Genomic DNA, 18,559 nt, shown 5'->3' with positions numbered 1-18,559 from the left:
CCAGTATAGTGCCATTATTACTATATTTATCCTTTATGTCACCTGAAATAGTGACTCCTAGATCTTATACACACACATAATACAGTGATACCCCTCCCCCTTACCTTATTTTACAGGCTGGAAAGTGGGTGACACACTGGTGTGTGATATGGAATTTAGAGTGTAAGCTCCAATGACCGATTGACTATAATAGTAACTGTGCATGCCCAAGATAGCTGCCTCCCCTAAGACTAATATGCACATTTAGTCCTACTGGAAGAAATACATAATATACACAAATATTATAGATTTATTATTAATGCAGATTTCTTATATATAGAATATTATTACAACCCAGTCTAGAGTCTACCAACTCGAGGACACTCAGCTGTGACCTTTTCATTCTGGACTTCCGGGGCGGCATGTAATAGAGGCCAGGATTGCCGGACGTGCAGAATACTGACTGATCTTGGATGATTTTTTTAAGCATGCCTTGTAAATGATTGCACCTTTAAAAAAATGTCAGAGATCATCCGGTGTCCCATGCGTCTCGCGATCTCAGACACCATTATATCCTGCCACATACTTCTATATATACTCAGAGAATAGAAATGACTTCTCACCTGTGTGATGCCTCTGATGTCTAATAAGATCTGATTTATATGTAAAACATTTCCCACACTCAGATCATGGCAATGGTTTATCACCTGTGTGACTTCTCTCATGTATAACACAAGCTGCTTTCTGTGCAAAACATTTCCCACACTCAGAGCATGGAAATGGCTTCTTCTCACCTGTGTGACTTCTCTCATGTATAACACAAGCTGCTTTCTGTGCAAAACATTTCCCACACTCAGATCATGGAAATGGCTTCTTCTCACCTGTGTGTATTTTCATGTGTGTAAAAAGAGAAGATTGAGATTTAAAACATTTTCCACACTCAGAGCATAGAAATGGTTTTTCACCTGTGTGACTTCTTTCATGTATGACAAGAGCTGCTTTCTGTATAAAAGATTTCCCACACTCAGAGCATGGAAATGGTTTCTCACCTGTGTGACGCATCTGATGTATAACAAGAGCTGCTTTCTGTATAAAAGATTTCCCACATTCAGAGCATGAAAATGGTTTCTCACCTGTGTGACTTCTCTCATGTATAAACAGTTCTGATTTACGTGTAAAACACTTTCCACACTTAGAACAAGGAAATGGCCTCTCACCTGTGTGACTTCTCTGATGTTCAACAAGAAATGATTTCTTTATAAAACTTTTTCTACACTCAGAACATGGAAATGGTTTCTCAACTCTGTGACTTAAGTTATGTTGAATAAGTTGTGATCTGTTTGCAAAACATTTCCCACACTCAGAACATGGAAATGGCCTCTCACCTGTGTGACTTCTCTGATGTGCAACAAGAAATGATTTCTTTATAAAACTTTTTCCACACTCAGAGCATGGAAATGGCTTCTCACCTGTGTGACTTAAGTTATGTTGTATAAGTTCTGATTTGTTTGCAAAACATTTCCCACACTCAGAACATGGAAATGGCCTCTCACCTGTGTGACGCATCTGATGTGCAACAAGAAATGATTTCTTTATAAAACCTTTTCCACACTCAGAGCATGGAAATGGCTTCTCACCTGTGTGACACATCTGATGTATGTGAAGATCTGATTTCCGTTTAAAACATTTTCCACACTCAGAACAGGGAAATGGTTTCTCAACTGTGTGACACATCTGATGTTTGCGAAGATCTTTTTTCTGTTTAAAACATTTTCCACACTCAGAACATGGAAATGGTTTCTCACCCGTGTGACACATCTGATGTTTGCGAAGATCTGATTTCTGTTTAAAACATTTTCCACACTCAGAACATGGAAATGGCCTCTCATCTGTGTGACTTCTCTCATGTTCAACAACAGCTAGTTTATGTGTTAAACATTTCCCACTTTTAGAAGAGGAAATCACTGTGTCACCACTACAAACTGTACTAAGTACAGCAATATGTGAGTTACCAGGAGAACATTCCTCAATAATAGATGGATCAGATGATATATCTGCACTGTGAAATGCTGTATGTATATTTAAGGTAATGCAGTCTTCTTCTGGAGACCCTCTTGTCATGTTCTTATCTTCTAATTTAAAATCTGGAGACCAAACGAGATGTCCCTCCGAGGTATTCCATGTATAGCATCCATCTGGTAGAAATAAAATAGTTAACCAAGTTTCCCACAGCAGAGGAATCATTAATCACAATATGACTTCACCCCTATTCCCATAGGTGTGTGCTTAGTACAGCCTCATGTGCAATGTTTTTAGTGTGTCACCTTTCACACTCAGAAACATAATACTGGAGAAGAAAGGAAACAAGGGGAGTTTTATGAGAGTCTGGCTGGGTCCCCATCAGAGTGCCTGAGAAGCCCAGCAGATGAAGGTGTTTACCTCTTACCCATAACTCCTGTGGATGTCAGATCTGGAGATAATGTCTCCATGTGAGGCACACAAGTTGTGTCCTCCTTGGTGCAATGGCAAGCTCGAAACCAAAGGGATTCAAGCACAGCCAATCAGTGGCTCTTATTTCAAACATGCTATCCCTGGTTTGGAATATGAGGCATTGCCAGTAGACAGCCAATCCAGAGCAGACGTGTTGAGCCGGGATTGTGGAGAGAGCTCTGTCCAGAAGTAGCACATCAAGAAAGAAGAGCGCCTGGGAGGAAGAGTTCTAATGGCAAATAATAGGCCAGAATTGAAGACTCTGAGGCTGCAGCTAAGCATTGAGCACCAAGGCTGACAATGAAAGCCAAGAAGGAAGCTGATGTTATGATTCCTGTACTCCAGACCGGAGAAGATCTTATGACAGGGATCTGAGTACAGGAACAATATACAGGTTGTGGGAGCTGGAGAGCCTAGTAACCCCTGGCGCCCTAACTCCGTTGTCTCGCCCGTGTTATCAGAAATCCCCTGCGAGACTATGGTTGCTTGAGCCCATGGCAGCCGCGTTCGAAGGGCGGATTATGTCTGCCCAACCCCGATGCCCCCGCAGGTCTTAATGGGAGACAAGGGGAAGTCCGAGACAGGGTGATAACAAGGGGCCCTCTGACTAAACAACCAGGCCAGGGGTTACAAGCTAACTAACAAATTCAAAAGGTATGTGCGGACAAGCCGCCAGGGAAAAGGACAACCAAAGATCCACTGATCCGACACTCCTATCCAGCACCGCCGGACACCAGAGTGGATTTAGTGGAAGCGGAATCCTCCGCAAAAGCTCCAGAACACAAAATAAACAAAGTAATAAACTGTAGCGGACAAGCCGCAACACACGGCTGCGCCGCGACTCACGAACGCCACCAGATGTTAAGGGGTTCGGTCAGACTCCAGGAACAGATGGTAACTTCCGAGTACAGGATCACTGAGAACAGGAACAATAGAATAGACCGGGACTGGGAACTCTCTCTGCAGCAGACACAGGCAAACAGGAAGCTATCACCGGCGTCTGTGAGGAGTCCTGGGAGTGCTTATATTTGAGAGCCCTCCAATCCTGATCCAGACAGGGTGATTAAAAGAAATGCCGTGCAGCTTGCATGCTGCACGGCCAGCACATAATCAAGGCAATAGGAAAGACCCAGCAACGGGGAACGCGGCTGCACGTGGCGTCCCCGTTGCTAAGGCCAGAGGCGGCTCCGTGCGCCCAGCGTCTCAGCGTTGCCAGGGAGCCGGCGGCTGAACGCGCCCGGCGTCCCTGGTTGCTAGGCGCCGGGCCGCACGGCCGAGCGGACCCCGGCGCCTAACAGTACCCCCCCCTTGAGGAGGGGTCAAGGAACCCCCAAAGCCCGGTTTCCGAGGAAATTCCTGAAAAAATGCCCTTTTCAGCCTCGGGGCATGAAGGTCTTCATCCAGGACCCACGACCTTTCCTCTGGCCCATAACCTCTCCAATGCACCAAAAAATAAAGCCGACCCCGGGACAACTTGGAATCGAGAACCTTCTCAACCAAGAACTCTTGCTGACCCTGTACATTAACTGGTGATCTCCCCTGAGATTTTTTACGAGGAAATCTGCTAGAAGAAACATATGGTTTGAGCAAAGAGCAATGGAAGGTATTTCCGATCCGTAAAGTTTTTGGTAACTGTAACCGGAAAGCAACTGGATTGACTTTTTTGATAATGAGAAATGGTCCAATAAATCTAGGACCCAATCTGGCTGAGGTTTGTCGAAGTTTGATATTGCGAGTCGACAACCACACCCTGTCTCCTACTTTAAAAGTGCACGGCCGCCGGAGCCTGTCAGAAATTTTTTTTTCCCTGAAAGCTGCTTTTCTGAGAGCCAGGTGCACTTTTTTCCATATAAGTTTAAGATGAGAGGTCAGGGCCAGAGAGGAGACAGAGGAATGTTGAAAAAATGAATTAGCTCTGGGGTGGAAACCAAAAACTGCAAAAAATGGGGACACATTGGTGGAGGAATGACAGGCATTATTATAAGCAAACTCCGCCAATGGAAGAAACTCAGACCAGTCATTTTGGAGTTTGGCCGAGTACAAACGCAAATATTGTTTTAGGGATTGGTTCACTCGCTCAGTCTGTCCATTGGATTGTGGATGATAACCGGAGGTTAATGACAATTTCATCTTTAACGAAGCACAAAAAGACTTCCAAAATTGTGCAATGAATTGTGGACCCCTGTCAGAAACAATATCAGTGGGTAACCCATGTAGTCTGAAAACATGACGGAGGAACAAGACTGCCAATCCCTGGGCAGATGGCAATCGGGGAAGAGCAATAAAATGAGCCATCTTACTAAAACGGTCCACTACCACCCATATGACTCGGCATCCAGCTGACAGAGGGAGATCCACCACAAAATCCATGGAGATATGCGACCATGGCCTGAGAGGAACATTCAAGGGCATAAGTTGACCAATAGGCAAAGACCGGGGAACTTTATGCTGTGCACAGACCTGACACGAAAAAACAAACTCTTTAATGTCTTTAGAAAGACCAGGCCACCACACTGAGCGGGATACCAATTCCAAAGTTTTAGCGACTCCCAGATGCCCTGCAACTTTGCTATCATGAAATTCCTCCAAAACAGTTGCTCTCAAAAACTCAGGAACAAAAAGACGACCAGCAGGAGTATTTCCCGGAGCTTGATGTTGAAGCAGCTTCAATTGGGAAAAGACATCCTGTGTGAGACCTGCCTGAATGAATGAAGGCGGAAGTATGGGAGTAACAGGACTGTTGTCTTGAACGGGAAGAAAACTGCGTGAGAGGGCATCTGCCTTGGTATTCTTGGAACCAGGTCTGAAGGTGATGATGAATTTGAAACGGGTAAAAAACAAAGCCCAACGAGCCTGTCGGGCATTCAGTCGCTTAGCTGATTCAATGTACTGAAGATTTTTGTGATCAGTCAAAACTGAAATGGTATGGGTTGCTCCTTCAAGCCAATGTCTCCACTCCTCAAAAGCCCATTTAATAGCCAGCAACTCCCGGTTACCAACATCGTAGTTGGATTCTGCAGATGAGAATTTCCTGGACATAAAGGCACAAGGATGTAACTCAAGGGAATCTGGATCCTTCTGAGAAAGGATAGCCCCTACTCCAACCTCCGAGGCATCAACCTCAACAATGAAAGGCAATTCTGGGTTGGGATGTCTAAGGACAGGTGCTGAGACAAAGGCTTGTTTCAAGGCCAGAAAAGATACTTTAGCTTCACATGACCAATTGGTAGGATCTGCTCCCTTCTTAGTAAGTGCCACAATGGGAGCAACTAGGTCAGAGAAAGAGTGAATAAACCTTCTATAGTAGTTTGCAAACCCTAAAAAGCGCTGAATTGCTTTTAAGTTGGTGGGTTGCGCCCAACTAAGGATGGCTTGAAGCTTCTTTGGTTCCATTCGGAATCCCCGAGGGGAAATAATGTACCCTAAAAAGGATACCTCCGTGACATGAAATTCACATTTCTCCAGCTTGGCATATAAGTGATTTTCACGTAATTTCTTTAGCACCTGACGCACCTGGGTAACATGTTGTTCTACAGAGTCAGAATATATCAAAATGTCGTCTAAATAGACCACGACGAATCTTCCCAGAAACTCACGGAGCACATCATTAATGAGATCCTGAAAAACTGCTGGAGCGTTAGATAGGCCGAATGGCATGACCAGATACTCATAGTGGCCTGACTGAGTACTGAATGCCGTTTTCCACTCATCCCCTGACCTGATTCTAATGAGGTTATATGCTCCTCTCAGGTCTATCTTGGAAAAAATAACAGCCGAACGTAGCTGATCAAAGAGGACAGAGATCAGCGGCAGGGGGTAAGTATTTTTTACTGAGATCTTATTCAGCGCTCTAAAGTCAATGCAGGGTCTGAGGGAACCATCCTTCTTCTCCACGAAGAAGAAACCTGCACTTAAAGGGGATTTAGATGGCCTGATAAACCCTTTCTCAAGACTTTCTTTCACATACTCATTCATGGCCACAGTTTCAGGACCAGACAAAGCATATAACCTTCCTTTAGGCAACGTGGCACCAGGAATTAACTCTATGGTACAATCATAAGGCCTATGGGGAGGCAAAATATCCGCATTGCCCTTGGAAAACACATCCAAAAAATCCTGGTATTCTCCAGGAATATGTGCGGACCCGGCAGCAGCTACTCGGATAGGAAGCGTAATACATTCTTTATCACAGATGGAACCCCATTGTAGGATCTCCCCAGACTGCCAATCTATGATGGGATTATGAAAGGCCAGCCAAGGGTGACCCAGAACCACAGGAACTGCAGGACAATGGGTAAGAAAAAACTCAATCTTTTCGGAATGTAGAGCTCCCACCGAAAGCAAAACAGGAGGTGTACATAGAGAAATAACCCCATTGGATAAGGGACTCCCATCTAAACCATGCATGGTGATACACCTACCTAAGGTTAGCTGAGGAATACCTAAGGCCTTGGCCCATGTTAAGTCCATAAAGTTTCCTGCAGCTCCACTGTCCACAAAAGCAGAGACCGAGGAACAGAGGCTGTCATAAGAAACTTTAGCTGGAACCAACAGTGAATTATTTGAGGAGATGAGCTGTAGACCAAAGTGAACCCCCTCGCAATTCACTTGGTCAGGAAGTTTCCCGACTTGTTTGGACAACTACGGGCAAAATGTCCCTTACCTCCGCAGTATAAACACAGACCAGAATTTTGCCTCCTGGTTCTTTCTTCCGGAGACAATTTGGAGAGACCAATCTGCATAGGCTCCTCCATGTCTACAGGAACGGAAGGAACACAGGGAAAAGAAACTACAGATGCCCCTTTTTCAGCCCTCCGCTCTCTGAGCCGACGATCTATTTTAATAGAGAGTTCCATGAGTTTATCAAGGTTCTCAGGAGCGGGATACTGAAGGAGACTGTCTTTTATAGATTCAGATAAGCCGAGGCGAAACTGACTGCGCAGGGCAGGGTCATTCCAACCACAGTCGTTCGACCAACGGCGAAACTCCGTACAATAATTCTCTGCAGGATTCCTACCCTGTCTAAGAGCACGCAACTGACCTTCTGCGGACGCCTCTCTATCAGGGTCGTCATACAATAGCCCTAAAGATTTTAAGAAGGCGTCTACAGACGACAAGGCCGGATCGTCTGTCTTTAAACCAAAAGCCCAGGTCTGAGGATCCCCCTGAAGCAGAGAAATTACAATTCCAACCCGCTGGGCCTCCGTACCTGAGGAGACTGGTCTTAACCGAAAATAAAGTTTACAAGACTCTTTAAAATTAAAAAACTGTTTTCTATCCCCAGAAAAACGGTCAGGCAGATGCATTTTTGGTTCAGGGATGACCCTCGGGGAAGTCCGTAACAGATCTTCCTGTGAGCTCACCCGGAGGGACAGATCCTGAACCATCTGAGTAAGTTCTTGAATCTGACTAGCAAGAAACTGGCCAGGATTTGGCCCAACACCGGTGGGATTCATGAGGCCGACAAAATTCTCCCAACTGAATAAGTGAAAAAATTAACTCTTGTTAAAAATTTTTCTTTTGTCGGGCCGGTGATAATGTTATGATTCCTGTACTCCAGACCGGAGAAGATCTTATGACAGGGATCTGAGTACAGGAACAATATACAGGTTGTGGGAGCTGGAGAGCCTAGTAACCCCTGGCGCCCTAACTCCGTTGTCTCGCCCGTGTTATCAGAAATCCCCTGCGAGACTATGGTTGCTTGAGCCCATGGCAGCCGCGTTCGAAGGGCGGATTATGTCTGCCCAACCCCGATGCCCCCGCAGGTCTTAATGGGAGACAAGGGGAAGTCCGAGACAGGGTGATAACAAGGGGCCCTCTGACTAAACAACCAGGCCAGGGGTTACAAGCTAACTAACAAATTCAAAAGGTATGTGCGGACAAGCCGCCAGGGAAAAGGACAACCAAAGATCCACTGATCCGACACTCCTATCCAGCACCGCCGGACACCAGAGTGGATTTAGTGGAAGCGGAATCCTCCGCAAAAGCTCCAGAACACAAAATAAACAAAGTAATAAACTGTAGCGGACAAGCCGCAACACACGGCTGCGCCGCGACTCACGAACGCCACCAGATGTTAAGGGGTTCGGTCAGACTCCAGGAACAGATGGTAACTTCCGAGTACAGGATCACTGAGAACAGGAACAATAGAATAGACCGGGACTGGGAACTCTCTCTGCAGCAGACACAGGCAAACAGGAAGCTATCACCGGCATCTGTGAGGAGTCCTGGGAGTGCTTATATTTGAGAGCCCTCCAATCCTGATCCATACAGGGTGATTAAAAGAAATGCCGTGCAGCTTGCATGCTGCACGGCCAGCACATAATCAAGGCAATAGGAAAGACCCAGCAACGGGGAACGCGGCTGCACGTGGCGTCCCCGTTGCTAAGGCCAGAGGCGGCTCCGTGCGCCCAGCGTCTCAGCGTTGCCAGGGAGCCGGCGGCTGAACGCGCCCGGCGTCCCTGGTTGCTAGGCGCCGGGCCGCACGGCCGAGCGGACCCCGGCGCCTAACAGCTGAGGACTGGAGAAGCCAGCAGTGGTGGGAATCAGGAGAACCATACAAGGCAGCCTCTCCCTATAGACTAGGTAGGCACACTTGGGACTTCTCTGCTTACTTATAACCCTCTAGACCACCAGGCAGTATGGCCACAAGGCTGTTGGTGCAAACTAAATTTGGAAATAAGTCTGTGGCATACAGTAATGTCAGGTGTAAGACCCAGGAAAACACTGTAGGTCTGAGTGCTGGGTCCAAGGCGCAGAATGATTTTAAGTTCTAATCCATGACTCCTAAATGTCTCTTTATTGACATGAGACATTATCCAGCTTCCACATCTGTTTTCCATCCAAAATAAAGTCAATTTTTCCAGTAGAAATAAAGTTATTATTCCCTGCCAAAGTAGACAATAGGCCTCATATATAGAGTAAACCCCTAGGGCCTTAGGCTGTCCTACCTAGTCCAGGGGCCAGCATTAGATAACACCCAGGGGGGGAACTTTCAACTGGTTCCCCAGGTACAAGCAAAGAGTAATGGTCTATCACTCACCTCAGAATTTAGGCTGTACATGTAGGAGGCTGCCATTTTGTTCACCATCCCACATAAATCCAAAGGTTGTGCTTCTTCTACTAACATTGTCCTTTCATGTGTTGCTGTTTCTCTGTTCTCACCTGTATGGCATCATTAATATTACATAGTCTCATCCACTAGAAGTTGTGTTAGTGCACTACGCCCAGAGTTAGGCCAGGTTATTATTTGCACACTAGCACTGCTGAGAGTCAGCATTCACTGTAGATCGTTAGACACCTGGTTGGGCGGTACACTAATTAGTTGAGGATTAGGGAGCTGTGTGGGTGTGTTGTCTCTTTCACCAGAGGGCTATGTGGCAGACTACAATGAGACAAGGTTAGTTATGATGATGGGGTTAAATATAAGTAAATGAGAATCTATCTTGTATGGCTTCTGTTACAGTTTTTTTCAAACAGTTATTATGCTTGGATTTTCAGCAATTAATTCACAAGGAATGTCTTATTTTAATTGATTTTGCTTCTCATGTATCTTTAACAATTAATAATACACCTGTAGATTAAATTAGTTGCTCAACCCAATAAGCAGTTATGTGATTCTATGTTTTATAATTTGGTATTGATTAGAATGTTTATTGCTATAAGCAATGAACATAGCCAGCTAGTATATGTAATTTCCTTAAATGAATTACAAAGATATTTTGTGAGAAACTGTTTTATTAAGAGAATTATGATTTCTCCAGCTTCAGTCCCGAAGACGTTTGATTTAACTCCCAGGCTGAGATAAAACTTTAATTGCGTAATGAGAACAATAAAGGAGTATGTTTTGGAATGTCCAGGTGATGATGGAAAGAAGGCTTTCAAGATTAATATCCAGATGGCGATAAGGAGGATGCCTTTTTGATTAAATTAATGAGCAAGAAGCAATAAAATATGTTAAGGAAAAGGAATGTGATAATTGGTTTAATTAAAGAATTGTTTATCTCTGCACATGGTGTACTTTGATTGGCTAACACAGTGTCATGCCTTTATTCCTATGTTCATTTGTGTATAAATAAATGCTCCTAGAACAACGAGGCAGATCAGAAATGACCTGCTGAGCTTCTACATATCTCCTGTGTGTTGTCTCTTTATTCCTGATCTCCAGCCGGCTGCTAAGTACAGAACCTCTAACTGATGGTCGAAGGTAGTTGATGTTCAGACCAAGAGGTGGTCCTTGAACCCTAATAATGGTGAGTATCCATCTGTCTCTATGTGCTTCATATCCTCTTTCCTTTCTAAGTGCATTGATGCTTGCACCTCCCAGTGTAAGGCTACAGCTTTTCACCTCTTGCGCAAGCATCTACATGGGAAAAATTTGGTCTGAGGGCAAAATTGCAAGTAATGACCACCCACTCCACCTGGTGAGGGACATACCCTATGCAGGTGGGTTGTAAGTGATCCACGGTTTGGAAAAGGCAGAATCGAGGGACTGAATTGACCTTCTCTGTCCTTCTTTTCAAACACCTCATCCTAAATATCATTGATGGTAAAAATCTGGAGGTAATACCCACAAAGTAAGTCTTCATCTTCTGTAGTAAACAGAATATAAGTGTTTGCCGAATGAAATGTGATATAAAATCTTGTACATCTATACTCCACATAAATTGAATTCTAAATTACATTATTTGTTCTAAACCTATACTCTGTGTGTGTATCCTGTAATATATAATAGAATACGTAGAGGATGGAGACACTGGTGGAATTAGCATGAAATAATATATACTCTATATCAGGGCTGGCCAAACCGGTCCTCAAGATCTACCAACAGTTCACATTTTCCAGACCACCTAGCTGGAGCACAGGTGTAGTCATTACTAAGTAAGATGTGCTGCATTCATTCCTAACTGACAATTCTACAGATCTCCAGGAGGCCTGGAAAACATGAACTGTTGGTAGATCTCCAAGATCGGGTTGGCCAGCCCTGCTCTATATTAAACTAACAGGTCCTCCAATATCTTTCTCCGCCGCTACATACAGTATTACATTAGCACGTAAAGGCAGATGATTTAGTCTGACAGTGAGTAAATCACTTAGGGCCTAATTCAGACCTGATCGCAACAGCAAAATCTTTCTCTAATGGGCAAAACCAGGTGGGGCAGATGTAACATGTGCAGAGAGAGTGAGATTTAGGTGCGGTGTGTTCAAACTGAAATTGCAGTGTAAAAATAAAGCAGCCAGTATTCACCCTGCACAGAAACAAAATAACCCACCCAAATCTAACTCTCTCTGCACATGTTATATCTGCCCCCCCCTGCAGTGCAGCATGGTTTTGCCCATTAGAGAAAGATGTTGCTTTTGCAATTCATGCTGAATTAGGCCTGTAATCTGAATATGGCAGAACATGGAGAGATAAGGGAGGTGTAATTACCCTGGAATTGGGGTAAACTTCCCTATGATGTGCAGCAATCTGTCACTCCAATCTGGGTAGATGGTAAGTGATGAAGAACTAATGCGCCCTCACTGCCCACGCCTAGCGATCACAGATTGGTCTTGTGTCACATGGGACCTTGGAAAATAAGGGATTCACTCTGTCAGTAACTGCCTGTTAGTGACTCCACCCACTGCATAGTGGGCGGGTATTTTGCTGCCACCACCAGACTCCTAACACACGGCACCTGGAACCATATTTCTACTCAGGCTCCAACCACTGGCACCTGTCACCGCTCGCTGCTGTGTATATGTAGACACTCTGCTGACACACCTTCTGACTGGTGTCGGTTTGACTCCCACTTGTTACTGACCACTGACCAAGCCCTGCATCGATAGCTTGCAGAGAGTAGAGCTTGGAGATGCTGAGCTCAGCCCAGAGCAGGTGGAGAATGGGATTCCGGGTGTCGCATTCCTGTTGGTCACAAGATGAAGGAAGTCATCTTGAAGGCAAGATGTTTACTGCTCAAATAGTCTTTAAGATGCCTCCCCTTTTGAAAGGGGATACAACGTACAAGCTGTCATAGAAAGTATATATCCTTAAACAGGCTCGTAGGTCTTCTTATTCTCATCCAATACACAAAAACACACGGGGTAGCTTTGCCCTGTTGTCTTTACCCAATCAAGGTAAGTGCATTGACCTGCATGATCAACTTTAACATGGTCACCTATGGACAGTGTGTAGTGGTCATTCCTTAGTGCCATCGTCCACCCAGGGTGTTAGTCACAGCACAAGTGCCAGTTTGTCTGGGGTGGAAACAAAACTCTCTAAAGTGACTTCCAGAAATCTGCTAGGAGACCAAGCCACTGAGTGGAAGTCCTGTGGGGCTCCCTGAAAACACTGAGCTGGATGGGTAGGCAATCTTTACCTCTGCTTTCACATGCACTCTTATTTAGGAGGTTGCTTGAAAAGGCATTCCATTTTTCCTGAGAGGGGGCCAGTTGGTTTCAGCTCTAGTTTCCACCTAGACCAGGGATACAAGTAAGTGTAAGTGCTACTGAGGCTCTAGAGGATATTCTATGATGATCAGGGAGGATTATATTGCTGAAGAATATCTGTATGCTGTGATTGTCTCAAACACCTTCAGCAAGGGACCTGGCTTTTTCAAGACATTTGAGCAATAAACATCTTGCCTTAAGATGACTGCAACCTGTCTGTATCCTGTGACTATAAGAGGAGCACCAAATGCTATTCAGTTCACCAGCTGGCCTCTTGATCACCAGTTTGAAAAAGTCATATTACTCAGGAGAGGAGTAATTGCAGCGCAGGAGAACATACAAGTTGTTCCAATATACCCTAGTGGACTGGTTGGACTAATTGAGAGAAAAGGGAAAAGAGCAAGAGTGAACGCTTGTCGTCCAGATGTTGCATTGTGAGCAGGGACCATTGTCCACGGCACTCAGAGAACCATTATCAGCTGCTGTACCCAAATCGGTACACATGTAGTTTGCCATAATTAAAGACAGTGGTGGGGACATTAATGGATATTTACATGTTTTCAAAAGGACTTGCAAACTTCATGAGGTCCTTATGCGTAAGTGGTTCAAATACCTAGTGTCCACTCTGCAATGAGAAGCACTGGAGGCCTATTGAGGAGTGGTCATGGAGGACCAAGGAGACTCTGATGAAGTCATGAAGGCCCTCCTAAAGCAATGATTGTCACTCCTGAAGTCCTGTAGGAATAAGTTCATAAACTTGCACAAGAGCCATTATTGCACCCATGAGCAGGTCAACACCCATCTGAAGAAGAATGTGCTAAAGTGGATGGAGGAAACTGGTGCCACAACCTGTGACACACTGATCAAGTTGATTTTCTAGGAGAAGTTCTACAGCAAGTGTGCCCCAGAAGTGAAGGAGTGGGTGCAAGACTGGGAGCATACAACCTCAAAGATTTGCTCACCACCCCCCCAAACACAAGCATCCTCCAACCTGGGTGCCTTTGGCCAGCATCTGTTCAGACCTATCCCTCCAAGTACTTAAGAGATAACTAGAGCCCTGACTGGACAAGAAGTGCATCAGCTATGGGAAAATCAGACATCTGAGGAGGACCAAGCACCCCAGACTCATGGCCTAAATCCAAGATCTGGAGCCTGACACACATGATTAACCCATGGAGGTGAGCATAAAGAGACTGATTCCCCTCCAGTCAGTACAAGGGAGTGTGGAAGTTGCCTGCATGGCCAAGAGACCATCACAAAATATGTGACAGCACCTGCAGCCAGTGCAAGTGGGCTCCTGCAGAGAGAAAGCCTAAGAGAATCTGGGGCCTCAATAACCATAGAGAATAGAGTTAGTGTGGCAGATGGACAGGAACAAGAGGTACCCATGGCAAGGGTCTACCTAGACTGGTGAACAGGCCAAAGGGCGTGAGATGTTTCTGTCATGGATGTCCTCCCAACTGATATAGCCCTGGGGAATGACCCTGATGGTGGAATCATTACTGCATTTGCTAACGCCATCATCTGCAGTCAAGCTGCCCAACTGCAGGTGTAATCTACACCAGCACAGCCCAGAGGAAAATATCACAGCGACTAGACAACTGCCAGCACTGCTTACCACAACATCAACCAGCCCAGAGGAAAAGACCGATAGAAGCAAGAATGGCACATCTACCCAGCATGACTCTGGTAGGCCTACATCACATAGCAATGCAGAGGATGTTGGACTCTGTAAGGGTGTCCTGTGTTGCTAGTGGATTGCTAACTGAAGGTGGTGAGAATGAGTGACCACACTGACCTCCATATGACTGACCTGACCGAAACTGACCCTAGAAATCCCAACATCGACCCCCTTGTAGAGTACACCCAATATCCACACTGTGGTACCATCTCCAAAACAGACAGGGCAGGATACGGAGACAGGTCAGAGAATAGAGAGCATCAGTACAGAGCCCCCATACACAGAGACTGGAGGGGAGCTACTACACAATGACAGGTGTGTGGTTACAGTGCTGTGTGTGACTACGACGTGTGTGGTGGTGGCGAGTGTGAAGGTAACAACGTTTATAACCAAATAATGAGGTCAAATTACACCATTGTGATAAAGGAAATCCCAAATGGGGTACTGCTTACAGAAGGAAGAATCATTAGCAACCTCACATAGATTCTGATCCCACTTAACTAATGTACAAGTATTCGAAAGAGTGTGGGGAGGAGACTGGTCAGATCTCTGGGCTGGTGACACACAGTGACATGATGTGAGGGGGAGAGCAGGAGTATAATAGGGGCTGATGTCTCCTGATGTATGAGGTACACCAGAGAGTGTGGGGAGGAGACTGGTCAGATCTCTGGGCTGGTGACACACAGTGACATGATGTGAGGGGGAGAGCAGGAGTATAATAGGGGCTGATGGCTTCTGATGTATGAGATACACCAGAGAGTGTGGGTAGAAGACTGGTCAGATCTCTGGGCTGGTAACACACAGTGACATGATGTGAGTGGGAGAGCAGGAGTATAATAGGGGCTGATGACTTCTGATGTATGAGATACACCAGAGAGTTTGGGGAGGAGACTGGTCAGATCCCTGGGCTGGTAACACACAGTGACATGATGTGAGGGGCGAGCAGGAGTATAATAGGGGCTGATGGCTCCTGATGTATGAGATACACCAGAGAGTGTAGGGAGGAGACTGGTCAGATCTCTGGACTGGTAACACACAGTGACATGATATGAGGGGGAGAGCAGGAGTATAATAAGGGATGATGGCTCCTGATGTATGAGATACACCAGAGAGTGTGGGGAGGAGACTGGTCAGATCTCTGGGCTGGTAACACACAGTGACATGATGTGAGGGGGAGAGCAGGAGTATAATAGGGGCTGATGGCTCCTGATTTATGAGATACACCAGAGAGTGTGGGGAGGAGACTGGTCAGATCTCTGGACTGGTAAAACACAGTGACATGATATGAGGGGGAGATGTATGAGATACTGTACACCAGAAAGTGTGGGGAGGAGACTGTGTAGTCACTGAGCAAGGAGAATATGTGACTCTTTCTGGCAATAAGTATTTATTACTCACCTGTGCTGATATCTGTAGGGATCTCCTCCTCCTTACATTGCTGATCACCCCTCACATACGTCTCTTCTCCCTCTATATCTTCTGTCTTCATATCAGTCACATACGTCTCTTCTTCTCCCTCTGTATCTTCTGCCTTCATATCAGTCACATACGTCTCTTCTTCTCCCTCTATATCTTCTGCCTTTATATCAGTCACATACGTCTCTTCTTCTCCCTCTATAACTTCTGCCTTTATATCAGTCACATACGTCTCTTCTTCTCCCTCTATATCTTCTGCCTTTATATCAGTCACATACGTCTCTTCTTCTCCCTCTATAACTTCTGCCTTTATATCAGTCACATACGTCTCTTCTTCTCCCTCTATAACTTCTGCCTTTATATCAGTCACATACGTCTCTTCTTCTCCATCTATATCTTCTGCCTTATTATAAGACACAAGCATCTTCTCGGCTTTCTTAATATCTTCTGTTTTTACATCAGTTAATTCTTCACTCTAAATAACACAGGTAATAATATATGACACAAAGCTGCTCTAAAGATCATACAGTAACAGTACCTTTGGTATATTGGGGAGACCCTAAATCCCACCTACCTGATCCTCCTGTGGGATCCTGTGATTCTCCTCTGTACAGTCCTGGGAATACAGAGGACGGGGACATCTCTCTGGGGTATCTCTGTTACTGGGCCCATCTGTAAGAGACACACAGTGACTGAGTACAGTGTATATATGTGATTATCAGGTGATGTGTGTATATAGGGGCCCCCATACCTGCTCTCCCCTGTACAATACATGACAGTCTCCTCTTACCCAGTGATGTGAGGGGCCGGTGATTCTCCATCATCACGTCCTTGTACAGACCCCTGTGTTCCTCTATATACTCCCCCTCCTGCATGGAGACATAGACAGCGACATCCTGACACCTTATAGGAACCTGACACACACAGTGATACAGTAATCACCCAGACACATCCCCTGGTGTTACTGTATAACGCCCCATTCCCAGCAGTCACCCCTCCAGTCATCACCCAGACACATCCCCCGGTGTTACTGTATAATGTCCCATTCCCAGCAGTCACCTCTCCAGTCATCACCCAGACACATCCCCTGGTGTTACTGTATAATGTCCCATTCCCAGCAGTCACCTCTCCAGTCATCACCCAGACACATCCCCTGGTGTTACTGTATAATGTCCCATTCCCAGCAGTCACCTCTCCAGTCATCACCCAGACACGTCCCCTGGTGTTACTGTATAATGTCCCATTCCCAGCAGTCACCTCTCCAGTCATCACCCAGACACGTCCCCTGGTGTTACTGTATAATGCCCCATTCCCAGCAGTCACTTCTCCAGTCATCACCCAGACACGTCCCCCGGTGTTACTGTATAATGCCCCATTCCCAGCAGTCACCTCTCCAGTCATCACCCAGACACGTCCTCAGGTGTTACTGTATAATGTCCCATTCCCAGCAGTCACTTCTCCAGTCATCACCCGGACACATCCCCTGGTGTTACTGTATAATGCCAAATTCCGAGCAGTCACCTCTCCAGTCATCACGCAGACACATCCCCTGGTGTTACTGTATAATGTCCCATTCCCAGCAGTCACCTCTCCAGTCATCACCCAGACACATCCCCTGGTGTTACTGTATAATGTCCCATTCCCAGCAGTCACCTCTCCAGTCATCACCCAGACACGTCCCCTGGTGTTACTGTATAATGCCCCATTCCCAGCAGTCACCTCTCCAGTCATCACCCAGACACATCCTCTGATGTTACTGTATAATGCCCCATTCCCGGCAGTCACCACTCCAGTCATCACCCAGACACGTCCCCCGGTGTTACTGTATAATGTCCCATTCCCAGCAGTCACCTCTCCAGTCATCACCCAGACACATCCCCTGGTGTTACTGAATAATGCCCCATTCCCAGCAGTTACCTCTCCAGTCATCACCTAGACACATCCCCCAGTGTTACTGTAAAATGTCCCATTCCCAGCAGCCACCTCTCCAGTCATAACACAGACACATCCACTGGTGTTATTGTATAATACTCCATTCCCAGCAGTCACCTCTCCAGTCATCACCCAGACACGTCCCCTGGTGTTACTGTATAATGTCCCATTCCCAGCAGTCACCACTCCAGTCATCACCCAGATACATCCCCTGGTGTTACTGTATAATGTCCCATTTCCAGCAGTCACCTCTCCAGTCATCACCCAGACACATCCCCTGGAGTTACTGTATAATGTCCCATTCCCAGCAGTCACCTCTCCAGTCATCACCCAGACACATCCCCTGGTGTTACTGTATAATGCTCCATTCCCAGCAATCACCTCTCCAGTCATCACCCAGACACATCCCCTGGTGTTACTGTACAATGTCCCATTCCCAGCAGTCACCTCTCCAGTCATCACCCAGACACATCCCCCAGTGTTACTGTATAATGTCCCATTCTCAGCAGTAACCTCTCCAGTCATAACCCAGACAAATCCCAAGGTGTTATTGTATAATACTCCATTCCCAGCAGTCACCTCTACAGTCATCACCCAGACACGTCCCCAGGTGTTACTGTATAATGTCCCATT

General features: G+C 45.9%; 1 protein-coding gene across 1 annotated transcript; it reads right to left on the bottom strand.

The window, feature by feature from the left end:
* Positions 1-271: 271 nt before the first annotated feature.
* LOC134984179 (gastrula zinc finger protein XlCGF26.1-like) lies at positions 272-16,858 on the bottom strand. The gene is made up of 4 exons (XM_063949803.1): positions 16,785-16,858; positions 16,569-16,666; positions 15,977-16,469; positions 272-2,174 (listed from the first exon to the last, which is right to left on the bottom strand). Exons 1-4 carry the CDS (start codon positions 16,816-16,818, stop codon positions 838-840), a joined length of 1,962 nt encoding a protein of 653 aa, XP_063805873.1. The 5' UTR covers positions 16,819-16,858; the 3' UTR covers positions 272-837.
* Positions 16,859-18,559: the final 1,701 nt, after the last annotated feature.

This window comes from Pseudophryne corroboree (genome assembly GCF_028390025.1).
Source record: "Pseudophryne corroboree isolate aPseCor3 chromosome 3 unlocalized genomic scaffold, aPseCor3.hap2 SUPER_3_unloc_4, whole genome shotgun sequence".
In the NCBI taxonomy this organism is placed as follows: Eukaryota; Metazoa; Chordata; class Amphibia; order Anura; family Myobatrachidae; genus Pseudophryne; species Pseudophryne corroboree.
This window is presented reverse-complemented; position numbering and strand designations above follow the sequence as displayed.

Coding starts and splice junctions, on each gene's coding strand:
- LOC134984179 (XM_063949803.1), bottom strand. CDS start 16,818: ATGATGGAGAATCACCGGCCCCTCACATCACTGG. Junction 16,667..16,784: donor CCGGCCCCTCACATCACTGG/GTAAGAGGAGAC, acceptor TGTCTCTTACAG/ATGGGCCCAGTAACAGAGAT. Junction 2,175..15,976: donor CCCTACAGATATCAGCACAG/GTGAGTAATAAA, acceptor TATTTCTACCAG/ATGGATGCTATACATGGAAT.